General features: G+C 40.0%; 2 protein-coding genes across 3 annotated transcripts in view; one reads left to right on the forward strand and one right to left on the reverse strand.

Moving 5' to 3' along the window:
* RGL1 (ral guanine nucleotide dissociation stimulator like 1) overlaps positions 1 to 17,712 on the forward strand; it is a 277,599-nt gene that overhangs the window by 9,982 nt on the left and 249,905 nt on the right. The window lies entirely within an intron of this gene.
* Positions 851 to 9,464, reverse strand: APOBEC4 (apolipoprotein B mRNA editing enzyme catalytic polypeptide like 4). The gene is made up of 2 exons (XM_027565554.1): positions 9,157 to 9,464; positions 851 to 3,112 (listed from the first exon to the last, which is right to left on the reverse strand). Exon 2 carries the CDS (start codon positions 3,080 to 3,082, stop codon positions 1,979 to 1,981), a length of 1,104 nt encoding a protein of 367 aa, XP_027421355.1. The 5' UTR covers positions 3,083 to 3,112; positions 9,157 to 9,464; the 3' UTR covers positions 851 to 1,978.

A 17,712-nucleotide genomic window follows, 5' to 3' on the forward strand; every position in this document is an offset into this window, starting at 1 on the left:
CTCTTGGCCTGGACTCATGATCTGTCAGTAACATTCTTCTTTCTACCCCCCAGTCTTATCTAACCAGTACAAAAATTTAACTGTCGAGTGCTCCTTTCTTTTCTATGGCAGCATTTCCCCCTTTGTTACATACTGTGATAGCCAGGCTCACATTTGAAATACAAATCCATTATAGATTTCACTCTATGTTTCTAACTGGATCCTTTGTATCCTGACTGATGCTGTAGTCTTCTTGACCACTTTGGAGACAGATTTCATAGTAATTAATTGAATCTATTTTTTTTTTTTGGAGGATCCCATAAGGCAGGAAGATTCAGAGCTGGGTCCCCAGGTCCTTCAGACTTGCTGATGTTATTAGCTGAGTCACCTACCTGATCTATCTTCTTTTATAATGATCAGAGCTCTTGAATTTCTCATATGCTGGGGTCTTTTTTATTTAAACTCTACATCCCAGACTGTAAACATATGTAAACTAATAATAAACTTCAACAGTACCTCTTTAAATAATAATTACTGTATACCCAAAATATAATTATATTCTAATAAATCTATTAAAAATTTCAAGTTAACAGTACAAATTCCTTTTAAAATTTTGTGTTTATTTTAATTGCAATAGAGATTTCTTCTCTAAACATTTTTCTTTTCTTTCTCCCCTTAACTTCTACTTTCCCTTCCTCCTTCTGCATGGGGTATTATGTGCTTTAAGTTTTTTCTTCCAGTGGCAAAACTGTCTTACTAGCTTAGAATTAATTTTTACACATATTAAGAACATACTGAGTAGTAAGTTACAAATGAATGCACATTTTTCTTGTAATGCATTTCTAAGAGGGAAGTGAGGCAGCAAATATAATTAAACATAAACAAAGCACTTTAATGTACATGCTCAGAGGATTAGTCAAGGAGCACTTCTTAGAAGTGTGTTTGGAACAAGATTTTAAGAGAAGGGGTCAGAAAAGGGGAAGTAAAACAAATTATGCTTTGGGAAGCTATATTAGAAAAAGGGAGAATGGATCCTAACAAAAAAAAAGATATTCATTGCAGTATGGCTAAGCAGTTGCTTGGCTGGAATGGAAAAGGAATGTTGGGGAGTGGTAATTGGTTAAGTTACTGAAGCGGAGATTCACAGACTTCCTCTCCACCTTTTGTCTGAATACTGTGCTAAACACTAAGGGAAAACCAAAGAGGAGAGACAGTGTATGACCTCCAGGAACTGATACTCTTGCTGATGCAACAGGGTGGCAGGAAGGTAGAGGAGGAACCTTGAAAGCCAGTAAGAGTGGCTTGGATTTTATGTGGTGTGTGATGGAAGGCCTTTTGGAGACTCTCATATATTATCCCACCTTTATCATCTGCTCTGGAAAGAAAGATCAAACTGAGCAGGTGACTGGTTTCAAAAGTCAATTTTGGTAGCTATAGCTAATCAATTAGCAAAAGAACTTTTCTCCCCACAAACTATTTTGAACCGCTTTAGATAAAAAAGGAAATGAGCTGCCGAAAATCTTCTGTCCACAGTTAACAATTAATGGAAAATCACTGGTTTGCTTTTGCAAGCAGCACTTAATGTCAGTAACTCAGGCTGTTTTCCAATTTTGCAGTAAATTTTTTATACCAAAACAAATTTAGGAAGCTAAAAGTCCATGGGCTTTTTTAGTGGAAAGATGATGTGGGTAGTGTAGAATAATGACATTTTCTTATCCACATCAGAATATTAGCAAGTTACTAATGGCTCCATTTTGCTACTGTCACTTTCAAAGGAAAGGAGAGAGAACAAGTTGTTTATGGAAACATCTTGGATTATTTTAGAAATAATGTAGCCTTGTAATAGTCGAGATAATAAATAATTCATGTTTTGCTTTGAGTGTGTCGGTTTATCTCTGTCTTGAATCAGACCTGAGAGAGAAAGTTTCCAGATTTCTGCTGCCTATCAAAGTCCTCTGGTAGTAGTTTGGTCTCCTGACCAGTTGTCAGAATGCAAATTTTAGTTTTTTGCTTTCTTCTTCTTCTTTTCATCTGCTTCTTTGCTACTTGCAAACTGTCCTGTGATTTCTACTCTCTCCACTGGCATGCCAATGGGAGACTTTCTGAGATCACCGGTTTCCTGGAATGATACTTGAGGCACATTTAAATGCCTTATGATATTCCTGGGTTTATGTGGGCTTGGTCCTACATGGATTGGTGGTAGGTCTCTATAAGGCACCAGCACGAATACGACAGGAACCCTGGGGTCAAGGGTCAGATTGGGTTGCAGCTGTCCGCTTGTCACTTGAAAAGACTGCCTGGGAAAGACACTGTTTAGGGGGTGGCCCTCCAAAGCTGCCTGAACTTTTACGTCCGGATTCTCTTCTGCCTGGAGAAGAACATCGGTGAAGTACGGTTTCACCCCCGTTATGGCATTGATTTCATGCGCGTTGTGCCTGTCCGCCAGAGCTCTCCCGGTTAAAATGGGCTGGAAAACACTTGCTCCCTGGACACCACTCACAAAGTTGCTGAGGAGAGAATACCATATCCCACCACTTATCGGGCTCAAAGTGACCTGTGGCCATAAACTGGCCAGGCTCCGGAGAGCTTCGCGGTTCCATGGCGAGGCAGGAAATTCAGCCTCTGTGTGATAGAGCTGAGAAAAGTAAACACTAAGAGTGATGTCTGGATACTTTGCCAGGAAGGTATACATTTTGCTGATGCAGCAGTGGTTAGCTTCATTGCACGGGGAGTTGCTGGAGTACAGAATAATATGCCGGATGCAGTCGTTATTGTGTATGGCCGAGTCAAAGTAACCGTTCACCTCAAATAACATTGATTCTGGGTGGGTATCATTCCCAGTGCAGCTGCTAGCATGACCCTTTTGCACCAGGCTTCCAGAAGAAGTTTTTAGCTCATAGAACGTGAGGTGTTTCGTTGGAGGATATGTTGGCCCATAAGGGAATCCAAAAATCTGATAAAATTCTGTGTAGGGAACTCTTGCTTCTTCACCTGTCCGAATATGGTAAGGACAATTAGAGCAATCGAGAGAGAAACTCAGCCAGTAATAAGGTTTTACTATCGTTCCGTGATTGGCCAAGTATTCCTCATATAAGGGCTCCATTGTTAGTTTTATTGTCTTCTAGCTGCAACCCTAAACAAAGAAGAGAAATGACATATAAAACCAGTGCAGGAAAAATGAAACACAGCGCTTTAATTTGCCGAGTCATATTTTTCTTTAGAGGAAGTAGCACAATAACCATGGTAACATCTTTTGACTCTAAAAGATAGTGCTTTACTGTATACCCATAGTGAAAGTTCAAGATACTAATCCTGAGAATTAGACAAATGCTGGGGGAGGAGACAGAAGGGAAAGACACAAGAACATCTTTGTCTGTTTGATAGAATCTGAGGCAGAAGAACAAATGGGTTAACAGTGCAAGTTCTAGAAACAGATTGCCTTATTTCAAATCTGGGCTCTGCCGATTACCAGCTTTGTTACTTTTGGCAAGTTATAGAACATCTGGGAGCCACAGCTTCTTTTTTTTTTCTTTTTTTTTGTGAAATGAGGATAAGAATAGAACCTGCCTCGCAAGATTATCTTGTGGATTGAATGATGGAATAAATAAAAAATGCTTTATTATGTGCCTGATACATATTAAGTACTCAGTACATATTAGAGATGGCAAGAGTGAACGTCGACATTTTAGGAATCAGCGAACTAAAATGGACTGGAATGGGTGAATTTAGCTCAGATGATCATTATATCTACTACTAGAAATGGAGTAGCCATCATAGTCAACACAAGAGTCTGAAATGCAGTACTTGGATGCAATCTCAAAATGACAGAATGATTTCTGTTTGTTTCCAAGGCAAACCATTCAATAGCATGGTAATCCAAGTCTATGCCCCTACCAGTAATGCTGAAGAAGCTGAACAGTTCTATGAAGACCTACAACACCTTTTAAAACTAACACCCAAAAAAGATGTCCTTTCCATTATAGGGGACTGGAATGCAAAAGTTATGAAGTCAAGAAACACCTGAAGTAACAGGCAAATTTGGCCTTGGAGTACAGAATGAAGAAGGGCAAAGGCTCATAGAGTTTTGCCAAGAGAACACACTGGTCATAGCAAACACCCTCTTCCAACAACACAAGAGAAGACTCTACACATGGACTTCACCAGATGGTCAACACCAAAATCAGATTGATTGTATTCTTTGCACCCAAAGTTGGAGAAGCTTTATACAGTCAGAAAATACAATACCAGGAGCTGGCTGTGGCTCAGATCATGACATCCTTATTGCAAAATTCAGACTTAAATTGAAGAAAGTAGGGAAAACCACGACCTTTCAGGTATGACCTAAATCAAATCCCTTACGATTATACAGTGGAAGTGAGAAATAGATTTAAGGAACTAGATCATATAGAGTGCCTGAGGAACTATGGATAGAGGTTTGTGACATTGTACAGGAGACAGGGATCAAGACCATCCTGAAGAAAAAGAAATGCAAGAAAGCAAAATGGCTGTCTGAGGAGGCCTTACAAATAGCTGTGAAAAGAAGAGAAGCAAAAAGCAAAGGAGAAAAGGAACGATATACCCATTTGAATGCAGAGTTCCAAAGAATAGCAATGGAAGATAAGACAGCCTTTGTCAGTGATCAGTGCAAAGAAATAGAGGAAAACAACAGAATGGGAAAGACTAGAGATCTCTTCAAGAAAATTAGAGATACCAAGGGAACATTTCATGCAAAGATGGGCTCAATAAAGTACAGAAATGGTATGGACCTAACAGAAGCAGAAGATATTAAGAAGAGGTGGCAAGAATACAAAGAAGAACTGTACAAAAAAATCTTCATGACCAAGATAATCACAATGGTGTGATCACTCCACACTAGAGCCAGACATCCTGGAATGTGAAGTCAAGTGGGCCTTAGAAAGCATCACTATGAACAAAGCTAGTGGAGGTGATGGAATTCCAGTTGAGCTATTTCAAATCCTGAAAGATGATGCTGTGAAAGTGCTGCAGTCAATATGCCAGCAAGTTTGGAAAACTCATCAGTGGCCACAGGACTGGAAAAGGTCAGTTTTCATTTCAGTCCCTAAGAAAGGCAATGCCAAAGAATGTTCAAACTACTGCACAATTGCAGTCATCTCACATGCTGGCAAAGTAATGCTCAAAATTCTCCAAGCAAGGCTTCAACAGTATGTGAACTGTGAACTTCCAGATGTTTAACCTGGTTTTAGAAAAGGCAGAGGAACCAGAGATCAAATTGCCAACATCCACTGGATCATCAAAAAAGCAAGGGAGTTCCAGAAAAACATCTGCTTTACTGACGATGCCAAAGTCTTTGACTGTGTGGATCACAATAAACTGTGGAAAATTCTGAAAGAGATGGGAATACCAGACCACCTGACCTGCCTCTTGAGAAATCTGTATGCAGGTCAGGAAGCAACAGTTAGAACTGGACATGGAACAACAGACTGGTTCCAAATTGGGAAAGGAGTACGTCAAGGCTGTATATTGTCACCCTGCTTATTTAACTTACATGCAGAGTACATCATGAGAAACGCTGGGCTGGAAGAAGCACAAGCTGGAATCAAGATTGCCGGGAGAAATATCAATAACCTCAGATATGCAGATGACACCACCCTTATGGCAGAAAGTGAAGAAGAACTAAAGAGTCTCTTGATGAAAGTGAAAGAGGAGAGTGAAAAAGTTGACTTAAAGCTCAACATTCAGAAAACTAAGATCATGGCATCCAGTCCTATCACTTCATGGGAAATAGATGGGGAAACAGTGGAAACAGTGGCAGACTTTATTTTCTGGGGCTCCAAAATCACTGCAGATGGTGACTGTAGCCATGAAATTAAAAGACGCTTACTCCTTGGAAGTAAAGTTATGACCAACCTAGACAGCATATTAAAAAGCAGAGACATTACTTTGTCAACAAAGGTCCATCTAGTCAAAGCTATGGTTTTTCCAGGAGTCGTGTATGGATGTGAGAGTTGGAAAGCTGAGTGCCGAAGAATTGACGCTTTTTGAACTGTGGTGTTGGAGAAGACTCTTGAGAGTCCCTTGGACTGCAAGGAGATCCAACCAGTCCATCCTAAAGGAGATCAGTCCCGAGTGTTTATATGTTGAAGCTGAAACTCCATTATTTTGGCCACCTGATGCGAAGAGCTGACTCATTGGAAAAGACCCTGATACTGGGAAAGATTGAAGGTGGGAGAAGAAGGGGATGACAGAGGGTGAGATGGTTGGATGGCATCACTGACTCAATGGAATCAGTTTTGGTAAACTCCAGGAGTTGGTGATGGACAGGGAGGCCTTGCATGCTGCAGTCCATGGGGTCGCGAAGAGTTGGACATGACTGAGCGACTGAACTGAACTGAAGTGACATTTTAGCTCAGTAGTAATAGTATGAATCCCCCAGGTTGTATAGTTGGTTCTGATTTATTAGAGTCCAAAGACACAGCAAGGGTTTTACATTTTGTTCATAATGTTCTTCTTTGTTTCTTGCTGACTATGAAAGTATCTAATATACTGTATGGAGGTTTTGAGTGTGCTTGCATGTAAAATCACCTATTTCTTCAAATCATTGGCCATAAGTAGGAGGTGGCTATCCTTTAGCAGGGACTAAGACCTTGGGATCTATTTTATTTAGTGGTAGAGACTTCTTGGAGAAGGAATGCTTGAATGTTCTATGGGCTGTGGACCCTCATTCATTGATATTTGAGAGTTTTATCTCCAGTAGGTGGGTCTTGTTAGAGCATTTTGGAAACTTTCCTGTTCTAGAGAGCAAATATGATCCTTTAGGATATTGCAAATAAATAATGTCGTGGATGTAAAGCCCTCAAAGTTGAAATTTTAAGTAATGATTTTTCCTTTACAAAAATATTCCTTCAGTATTATTGTTCTCAAGCAGCAACCAAGGGCATTATAATATAGAAACATTTTAAAGTAACTTTATTTTGCAACTATTATGTGTTTGTACAAAAGAAACTCTCCCAGTTTTATTATTAATATGCCCTTTGTCAGTTTAAGAAGTGAACATCAGTATCTCTTTATGGTTATATTTTGTACCTTTTCATTCCTGGTGAAAACGTAGTACCTTTTTACATGCTTATTGATCTGTAGTATTTATTCTTCTGTGAAAGATGTATGATTCTTTACCACTTTTTGTTTGAGGTTTGTTTGCAGTAACTTATGTATCAAGAGCATTAGCTGTCATATTTTTTGTTAATATTTTACCTGCTTTATAGAGCCTTTTAATTATGCTGATGGTATTTTTAATTGAACCAAATTTTATATTTTATGTGGTCTAATTAATATTATGATTTTTTTTTTACTATTGTATTTAGGAAAGACTTCTGCATCAAAGAGGAGTTTAAGGATTCCCCATAGTTTCTTCTACTATGTATGTTTTTTACATTTACCACTTTGTCCAGGCAACAAAATGGATAAAGCAGAAAATTTGAAAAGGACAAACTGACCATTGCAACAAAGTTAATTTCTCACTTTTCGAAATTTATCACTTCAAAAGTGTTTATTCCAGCCTCTCCTATAGAAGCAGTCTGATCAACTTCTGTCTTCTCAACCCAGGTCCCCTCAGTCATTGCTGTATTTGAAACGGCCTGATCTCCAGGCCGAAACCTGCAGAGGTCCTTTACTAATCCCTTCCTGGGCAGAAAATACTTTAGGAGCATCCGTCCAGCTGTTGGTGGGATGTGACTTTACTCATGTCACCATTAGCCTAATGGCTGATGTGTCTGCACTGACTCTGGGCACCACATATGCATCAAATTCCAGATTTCTCCTGACCTCTGACACTTGGTCCATAGGACTAGGTGTTTGCCTCAGATGGCTCCTTAGTGCTATATTTTCCTGCTCCAAGGCTTCTTACACCGTGTGAAGGTTTTCCTTGGGATCCTGACTCTTCCCCTGATTAACCCTTGGCAATGGACCGATCACCTAGAACCTGACACCGTCTCCTGCTTGATCCTGAGCATTGTTTTCTCCTTGGGTCTGTGCCTCTCTCAGCCTTACACATGAGACTGGACCTAAGAATATCAAAACTTGCCAAAACCAAGCCCAAAGTCTCACTTTCTTTTGAATGTTGTGCGCTGAGTGTGGTCTGCCGTTGGGTGGTACACCCGATATCCAGGTTATAACTCAAATTACAATGTCTACTCACCCACAGAAAATTTACGGATTGATTTGGCTAAAACGTTACGGAAGCAGTACCAAGAGGCCCTTTTCTGCCTTTACTTTTTTGGGGCGGAAGAGGGTATGGAGATCTCCGTATGTAATACTCCCAGAATTACCCTTCTGGTAAGGAGGAATCTTTGGGTTTTCAAGATAAAGGTGGTATGGAAAGTCCTGATTGCTTTTCTAAGCATCCTTCCTTTGCATCCCTCCGCTAGGCTATCTTAGCCACGAATGATGCATCATTACTGTCTTAAAGGGGATCTTGAAGACTAGTGGCTTTTATAGGTAATGATGGGAGTTTGGAGCCTCATTGTTGCTGATGGCTTTCAGGGCCAACCAACCGTGGCTCCCTATTGGTACGTCTTCACTTTTTCAGAAGATCTTTAATCACCCTTATCTGAAGGGGAAGCAGGAAAGAATTCCCCCCGCTTTGAACTCTCACAGGATTTGTGGTTTATATCAGCCATTTGCCGCTGAGGACAGACCGTCTTGTGTTAACTTTTGGTATCTGGCCTTTCCTTTTCCCCTAACCAGCTTGAGACCTGCCCTGTTCAGCCCCTGGACTACCTCAGGAACCTTGATTGGTTCACAGGCCGAGTTGGCTAAGACTTGTTTCCCCACCATCCTGCGTCCCCATCCCCCAGTTCTCTTCCTTCTGCTTTGTCCGCACTTGAGAAATAAATGCATGCCGCCCTCAGCTGAGCAAATCTCCTGGTGGTAGGAAGTGGAGAGCTGCAGAACCCAGCTCCCGGTCTCCACTCCTTGTGAGTGGCCCCCTGGGCTACGGCTGTGGGAGGATAGCCTTCCTTAGTTTAACACCGATGATCCATACACGAGGACAGTCTGCTTTCCCTTCACTGAGCCAGGATTTAGTGAGTACTGGTAAAGCACAGTTTGCACCGGAGTAGTTGGAAAATGGAGTCTGCCCTTCCCAATCTGTGCACAATCTGTTAGCAGCTAAAAACAAGTGTTAGCAGTTATAATTACCATGATTTTGTCTCCACGCTCGGATCACATTCCAGGTGTTCTAGGAGTTGGTCCATTTCCTCTCTTTCCCCCTTCAAGTCTCATGCCCTGTTTCAAGTAGTCGTTTCAGAGGCCAACTGTGTTGTTAAGATTCACCTCCTGTATCGGTTCGGAACTCTTTTTGCAGTTTGCGTCCGTTAGTTCCTTTGAACTTGGCTGTCGCGAGTTAGAAAGACCTTGCTGAGGTGTGGCTGGGTCTAAAAACACTGTTGAATTGGTGCCATGGTAACGTTTGCAAAGTAGCTACTGCTAGGATACGGCTCTGACACTTATTACTTTATTTGCATTTCAAACCACCTGTTCCGAAGATGAAAATATACATGAATGCATATTCCATTCTGGATAAAAGCGTAATATCTTACTGTTTAAGTGAACATGCTGGGTTTTTTTCTCCTTCTGGCTGTGAGCATCAAATTCTGAGCTCAGAGCCTTTGTTCTGATCTAAAATAGGAGCCGGTCTTGGGATGTGGGCAACGTCTGTTGGTTTCTTTACCTGTGGTGGTGCCAGAGCCCCTCCTTGGGAGGCTCTGCCTTCTGTGAGAGGGAGGCCCCTGCGAAGGGAGCAGAGACTTGACTTCCCCAAAGGGAGGCGCTTTCTACTAATAGCCCCGCTGCCCCTGGAGCAGGGAGGAGCTCTATACTTCTGTCCAACCTGGGTTACTACGTGCTAGCAGTTTCCCTTCTCTTACACATTCCCTGGGATACTCTTGCTATTGATACGTTTGTGGTCGCCTCCAGTGTTAAGACAAGCTTTGCCCCTGGATGAGCTGCAAGAGCACCTCGTCCCTCCCCTTGCTTCCCCTCCACCCCCTCCATCTCCACACCGTCTCCTAGGACACTTTATGTGTTGACAGTCATGAGTCATTGTGCTCACTCTCATTATTCTCACAATCCTCTTCCTCAGCCCGCTTGAAGGACTGCGTGGTGATCACTGTTACGTATTTCCATTAGTTGCCACCCAAAGTCCTTCAGCATGTATCAGTTCAGTCGCTCAGTCATGTCCGACTCTTTGCGACCCCATGGACTGCAGCACGCCAGGCTTCCCTGTCTGTCACCAACTCCTGGAGTTTGCTCAAACTCATGTGCATTGAGTCGGTGATGCCATCCAACCATCTCATCCTCAGTCGTTCCCTTCTTCTTCAGCCTTCAATCTTTCCCAGCATCAGGGTCTTTCCCTGTGAGTCAGTTCTTCTTATTAGGTGACCAAAGCATGTATACTATGTTAAAATATATGTATGTATACACTGTGCTAAAAATAACTGTCAGGGATGATGGAAGCACCCAGAAGGCTTCCTGCAGCAGCATCACCACCCAGTTTTGTTTTTTATGGTCAAGCTTCCAGTCTCCACAACAGCAACAGTCCTTTCCCTTCTCCTCCTCTTGAGAGCTCCTTCTAGCTTAAATATTTCATGTTGATTTTTGTGCCTTTTATGGGTCTCAAGCGTATTCATTGCCTCCTCAGCTAGCTAATTTTCAGTGAGAGTTTCTTTCGTTGATGCTTGTTCACTCTATTGAATCCCATTCCTTCCACATCATTGGCCACTGGTCTTGCCTTTGTGTCCCTACTTCCTGCCTCTATTTTCACCTCCTAACTCAATGAACTGGTAAATATAAAACCAAAAGTTGATCCTCTAAGTTTACCTTTTATTTGATCTCAATAAATGATATTCCATTTAAAAATATTACCGTAAAAATGAGCCTCTATCCACTAGTATATTGACCAATTGCATTTTAGGGTAATTTGAGAAATAGGCAATCCCAATTAGGCAGTCAGTTTTTAAGACAGGTCTAGTGAGGTGTAACTGACAAAAAAAATTGTGTATATTTAGTATATATAACTTGATCTTTTGATGTTCTTGTACATTGTGAAATAATCATATTAAAGAATATTAACATATCAGTCATCTCACATGTGTAAGCAGTGTTTGTCTTTCTGTATTTAGTTCATTTCTTTTAACATAATGCCCTCCAGATTCATCCATGTTCTGGCAGATGGCAGGGTTTCCTTTTTAAAGGCTGAATAATATTCCATTGCATGTATATACCACATTCTTTAACCATTCATTTGCCGATGGACATTTAGGTTATTTCCATATCATCACTGTTGTGATGATAATTCTGCAATGAATGTAAGGGAGTACAGGTATCGCTTTGAAATCCTGACTCTGATACTTTTGGATGAATATCCAGAGGTGGGATTGCTGGATCATGTGGTAGTTCTATTTTTAATTTTTTGAGGAACCACTGTACTGCCTTCTTATAATGGCTGTATCAGATTGCATTCCCACCAACAGCAGATGATGTTTCTCTTTTCCCCATTTTCATCAACACTTGTTATCTTTTGCCATTTTGATAGCCATCCTAACAGGTGTGAGGTGATATCTCACTGTGGTTTTGATTTGCATTTCCATGATGATGAATAATGCTTGAGCACCTTTTCATATACGTGTTGATCATTTGTATGTCTTTTGAGAAAAGTCTCTTCAGGTCTTTTGCCCCCCCTCCTTTTTTTAAGTCAGAATGTTTTGTTTTAGTTTTTGCTGTCAAGTTGTATAAGTTCCGTATACATTTTGGACATTAATCCCTTATCAGATATGTTGTTTGCAAATATTTCTTGCCGTCCTGTAGGTTGTTTTTTTACCCTTTTTCTTTTGTTGTGCTCCTGTTTGATACAGGTCCACTTGTCTATTTTTATTTTTGATGCCTGCACTTTTGGTGTCACAAACATAAAATTATAGCCAAGATTAATGTCAAGAAGCTTTCCCCCTGTGTTTTCTTCTAGTAGTTTTACAGTTTAAGCTTTCACACGTAAGTCTTTAATCCATTGTGAGTTGATTTTTTGTTAATACGATGATACAAGTATCCAATTTTGTTCTTTTGCATGAATTACCATTTTTAAATTACAGTTTTTAAAATACCTGTTTGGAAAACTCTTAAAGGAGATTGACTTTGCAAAACTTCATTTAGATTGCACAGAATGACTTTTAAAACTGAATTTAATAGCAGAGAAACAAAATCCTTGATCATTGGGTTTCTGCTCACAATTATTATTGCTGAGTTGAGATTTATAGGAAGGAAGGAGGGTTGTAGAAACATCCAGATTCCCAGATAGACTTCTTTCTTCTGTCTTTGTTAACTTGCAATGTTTCATCTTTAGTCAGATGAATTATGCTATGTGTTATCTATATAAAGTAATATGAAATTATGATGAAAACGCTTACAAAAGCTGAATTCTTCTACACTGATATATGTAATAATACACTTTACTTAGTTTAGTTGTAAACAAAGATTTGTTTCTAATCTGTATTCTGGCATCCTAGTTTGGGATGTATCCAAGATGGCTTATGTGTTGCTAGCTGCTGCTTATAAGGTGACATTTTCTTTGGATGGCAAGAAGTAAAGTAATCTCTATTTTATTGCTAAAATATTTTACTTTTATTTGAATGTACTGTGCCCAATTAATTCATTGCTTTCATTGCAGTTTGGCTGACACTGAATAATAATGCCCACATTCATATAGCAGTACAGACTACTTAAAACTACTTTAAAAAGAAACTGAAGAAAAAGAGTAAGCTTGAAATAAATAAGAGCGGCGTATTCGGTGGATTTAATGAAGTTCAGTATAGAATTAGTTGGAAAGAGAGAAATGTTAGGGTTGAGAGGAAAGGGATATATATATATATATCCCATATATATGTTTGTACATATTTATACATACACATATATGGGTTTCCCTGGTGGCTCAGATGGTAAAGAACCTGTCTGCAATGCAGGAGACCCTGGTTCAGTCCCTGGGTTGGGAAGATCCCCTGGAGAAGGGAATGGCAACCCATTCCAGTATTCTTGCCTGGAGAATTCCATGGACAGAGGAGCCTCGCAGGCGATAGTCCACAGGGTCACAAAGAACTGGACTCGACTCTTGCACGGAGCATCCCATGGATGGAGGAGCCTGGTGGACTGAGCTGTGGTCTACAGAGTCACAAAGAGTTGGACACCACTGAAGCGACTTAGCACACTGTAGCAAAGGATGAATCTTCTAGTTTGGGGTCGTGAGAAGAATGGCCACAGGGTGGCAGCACAGTCTAAAGAGCAGGAAACTTCCTGCTGGACCCGTGGTTACTTTGCTAAAACCACACTTTGTGTGCACGTGTCCCAACAGTTCCCCCCGCAACCCGCCCCACCTTGTTGAAAACTTTTAATTTTATATTGGCATATAGTTGATTAATAATGTTGTGTTAGTTTCAGCTGTACAGCATAGTGTGTGTGCGCACGGGCCTAGTTGTGTCTGACTCTTTGCAACCCCATGGACTGTATCCACTGTCTATGGGATTTTCCAGGCAAGAATACTGGAGTGGGTTGCCGTTTCCTACTCCAGGGGTCTTCGTGACCCAGGGATCAAATCTGCACCTCCTGCATTGCAGGAGGATTCTTTATCGCTGAGCCACTGGGGAAGCCCATGTGCTTCACAGTAGGTCCTTGTAAAACCACACTTTTTTTTCTCAGAATTCCTCCATGTTGCTTTCCCCATTATCCTAGATAAACATCAGCAAATGTTCAGAATCAAAGGTTACTCCTAAAACTTAAACTGAGGAAAAGTGCAGGATGAAGCACTATCTTTACTCCTGGAGTCTGTAAGCTATTTTTGCCTAAGCTTTTGATGTCATATCCAAGATATTATTGCCAAGACTAATGTCATAAGCTTTTCCTTCTAGAGATTAAATTTAAGCATTATACTGGAGTGGGTAGCCTTTCCCTTCTCCAGGGGATCTTCCCAACCCAGAGGTTGAACCCAGGTCTCCCGCATGGCAGGTGGATTCTTTACCAGCTGAACCACCAAGGGGGCCCAAGAATACTGCAGTGGGGTAGCCTATCCCTTCTCCAGGAGATCTTCCCAATCCAGGTGGATTCTTTACCGACTAAGCTATCAGGGAAGCCCCTTTATTTACAGAGTCTATACAGAGACTCTAAAAAAGTTTCAAACTATCTGTGAGGAAGGTCCAACTTAAGTTACTAAATCATCATACACAGAATTTTGTAAAATTTGATGAAAATTATTGTATTAAAAATGAACAAAAAACATTGAAATCAGAAGATTATTTTAAAAATAAGTAGTTCAACAGATATAACCGGATCAACAAATACAAATTTAAATGTTTTTAAAATAAATATAAACAGAACACTTGTCTCTTTTTGCTATTTTTGCCTGAGCTTGTGATGTCATATCCAAGAAATTATTGCCAAGACTAATATCATAAAGCTTTTCCTTTTAGAGATTTTATAGTTTCAGGCTTTAAATTTAAGTCTTTATAATCTATTTTGAAGATTTTTGTATGTGTGTATGTGTATGGTTTAAGGGTCCAGTTTCATTGTTTTGTTTGTAGATATCCAGTTTTCCTAACATTATTTGTTGAAGAGATTATCTCCTCCCTATTGTATAATCTCGGGCATCCTTGTCAAAGATCACTTTTTTTTTTTTTTTTTTTTTTGGCCACCGCATGCGGCATGTGGAATCTTAGTTCCCTGACCAGGAATCGAACCTGTACCTCTTGAATTGGGAGTGCAAGTCTTAACCCCTAGACCATCAGGGAAGTCCCCAAGATCATTTGACTGTGTTTGCGTGATTTGTTTCTGGGCTTTCTAGTCTTTTCCATTGGTCTATGTGTCTATGTAAATATAAACAGAACAAACATCACACAGAATAAAAAGAAAAAAAGAGTTACCAAAACTACATATGTTGTTTATTGAAAGCATATGTGTATATGATTAATGTATATAGATGGTTAATATAGAGATTGCTATTACTGTATCCTACAATTGTGTTAAAACATTTATGAAGGATACAGTGAATCTCTATATTCAACGTCCTATACATGTACATTTTATTTCCACTATGTATATCCATTTAAAAGGTTTTTACTATGACCAACTTGCTTCTTGCTTGCTTCTTTATCCCATCTAGGTTGAACAGCTTGCTCAAACTTAATGTTTGTTTTAATAGCATCGTAATAGAGAAAGCCAGTTTCTAGAGGTATGCTAATAGGAATAGAGGAAGAGGTTTTAAAGCACTTTCACCACCTGAAGATACTCACTTTTTAAAAGAGTTAATTAATTAATTTATTTTATTTTTGGCTGTGCTGGGTCTTCATTGCTGGGTGGGCCCCTCTCTAGTTGGGGCGAGTGGGGCTGCTCTGTAGATGTGTGTGTGGGCTTCTCACCCTGGTGGCTTCTCCTGCTGTGGAGCACGGGCTCTGGGGCGTGTGGGCTTCAGTAGCTGCAGCACATGGGCCAGTAGTTGTGCCCTCTGGGCTTTAGAGCACAGGCTCAACAGTTTTGATACATGGGCTTAGTTACTGCTCTGCGGCTTGTGGGATCTTCCTGGACCGGGATTGAACCCATGTCTCTTGCACTGGTAGGTGGATTCTTTCCCACTGAGCCACCAGTGAAGGTCTAAAGATATTCATTTTTAATGCTTTTTAAAAACAAAGCAAGTGATGTAATATTTTAAAAATTCACCGTCAATTCTTCATTAGTGGCCAGTTCCAACAATTTATCCTGTAAAAGTGAAAAGCGAAAGTGTTATTTGCTCAGTCGTGTCTGACTCTTTATGACCCCATGGACTGTAGCCTGTCAGGCTCTTCTGTCCTTGGGATTTCCCAGGCAAGAATACTGGGGTGGGTTGCCATTTCCTCCTCCAGGAGATCTTCCTGACCCAGGGATCAAACCTAAGTCTCCTGCATTGCAGGCAGATTCTTTACCGTCCGAGCCACCAGGGAAGCCCTGCAAAATAATATTAAATTTAAACTATCTTTCAATGAATGGTTTCTGGTTCCATGAATTTCCTATGCATGGATCTTTTTTTTTAATTTTATTTTATTTAACTTTACAATATTGTATTGGTTTTGCCATATATCAAAATGAATCTGCCACAGGTATACATGTGTTCCCCATCTTGAACCCTCCTCCCTCCCCATACCATCCCTCTGGGTCGTCCCAGTGCTCCAGCCCCAAGTATCCAGTATCGTGCATCGAACCTGAACTGGCAACTCGTTTCATACATGATATTATACATGTTTCAATGCCATTCTCCCAAATCATCCCACCCTCTCCCTCTCCCACAGAGTCCAAAAGACTGTTCTATACATCAGTGTCTCTTTTGCTGTCTTGTATACAGGGTTATTGTTACCATCTTTCTAAATTCCATATATACTATGCATGGATCTTGATGGAGTATAAAAATTTTAAGCATTCTATCAGTTCCATCAGATGTTTGGTAATCATTTTGAGCAGATGAGCAATAATTACCTGCTGCGTGGATAATAGTTGTTAAATTATGAAACATGACATAATCTGTGAAAACTGTCCTTTTATGCTTCTAATGTTTATTTTGACTTTTCAGTCATCTACTACTGGAAAATATGGTGTGTTGCTTCCTTGTTTGGAAATATTAAGATTATTAACTTGACAAATATATTTCAGAAAAATAGGCAAGTCTGGCTGTCTAATACATATCTTTACAAAACTGAGCCCAAACATGTTTCTTTTCTATTAGTAACTCTTGAGTTTCTTCAATGTGCAGACATTCTCTGCAGAACTTTCCCCTAGATAACCAGTGTACCTAGTATACCATTGCAGTTGTTTGTGATCAGCTTCCATATTATCACATAAAGAGAATACTCTCAAATGGAATGCATTAGTTTTTATGTAATTCATAATTTTTATTGTATCACTAAACACATTGTTGAGTTTGGCTGACTTTTCATAGTAAGATTTTTTTTTGCAGTGCAATTTTTTATTTTACTGGAGGATAATTTCTTTACAGTGCTTCGGTGGTCTCTGCTGTACATCAGCTGGAAATCAGTTATATATCCCCTCCTCTTGAACCTCTTTCCCACCCGTATCCCATCCACTTAAGGTATCAGTGGGTGCCAGGCTGGGCTCCCTGTGTTATACAGCAGCTTCCATCTATTTCAGACTGTTTAACTAATGCTTAAAATAACATAGCTAATAATCGGTAAATCTGGGATTTGAGCACTCTAAAATTCTTCTTTATACCACAATCTCTCCATCATATCGTACTTTTTAGAGCAAAAAGAAAATAATCTCAATTTAATGACCTAGCCTTAAGATAGGGAAAAGTCATAGTTCAAAAGTGAGACAGTGATAAAGTCAACAAAGAGAAGAAAGTGTAGGAAGAGCATGTCATGAGAAAATGATAAGTATGTGTGGGAAAACAGCTGAAAATGTTTTTGGCAAGAGGAAATAAATTTTAAAAATCAGCTTTATTGAGGTGTAATTTACATATAATGCACCCATCTCAAGTGTACAGTTTTATGAGTTTTGACAAATGTATGTACTCATGTTACCATCATTACACTAAAAACGGAGAACATTTCCATCAGTCCCAAATTTCCTCCGTGTCCCTCCCTTCCCCATCAACCACCCTCCCGCATGGCTCTAGGGAAGTATCATCTCTTTGCCCTTACTATAGGCTAGATTTGTTTTTTCCAAAGTTTCACA

The sequence above is a fragment of the Bos indicus x Bos taurus genome, chromosome 16, assembly GCF_003369695.1.
Source record: "Bos indicus x Bos taurus breed Angus x Brahman F1 hybrid chromosome 16, Bos_hybrid_MaternalHap_v2.0, whole genome shotgun sequence".
Lineage (NCBI taxonomy): Eukaryota > Metazoa > Chordata > Mammalia > Artiodactyla > Bovidae > Bos > Bos indicus x Bos taurus.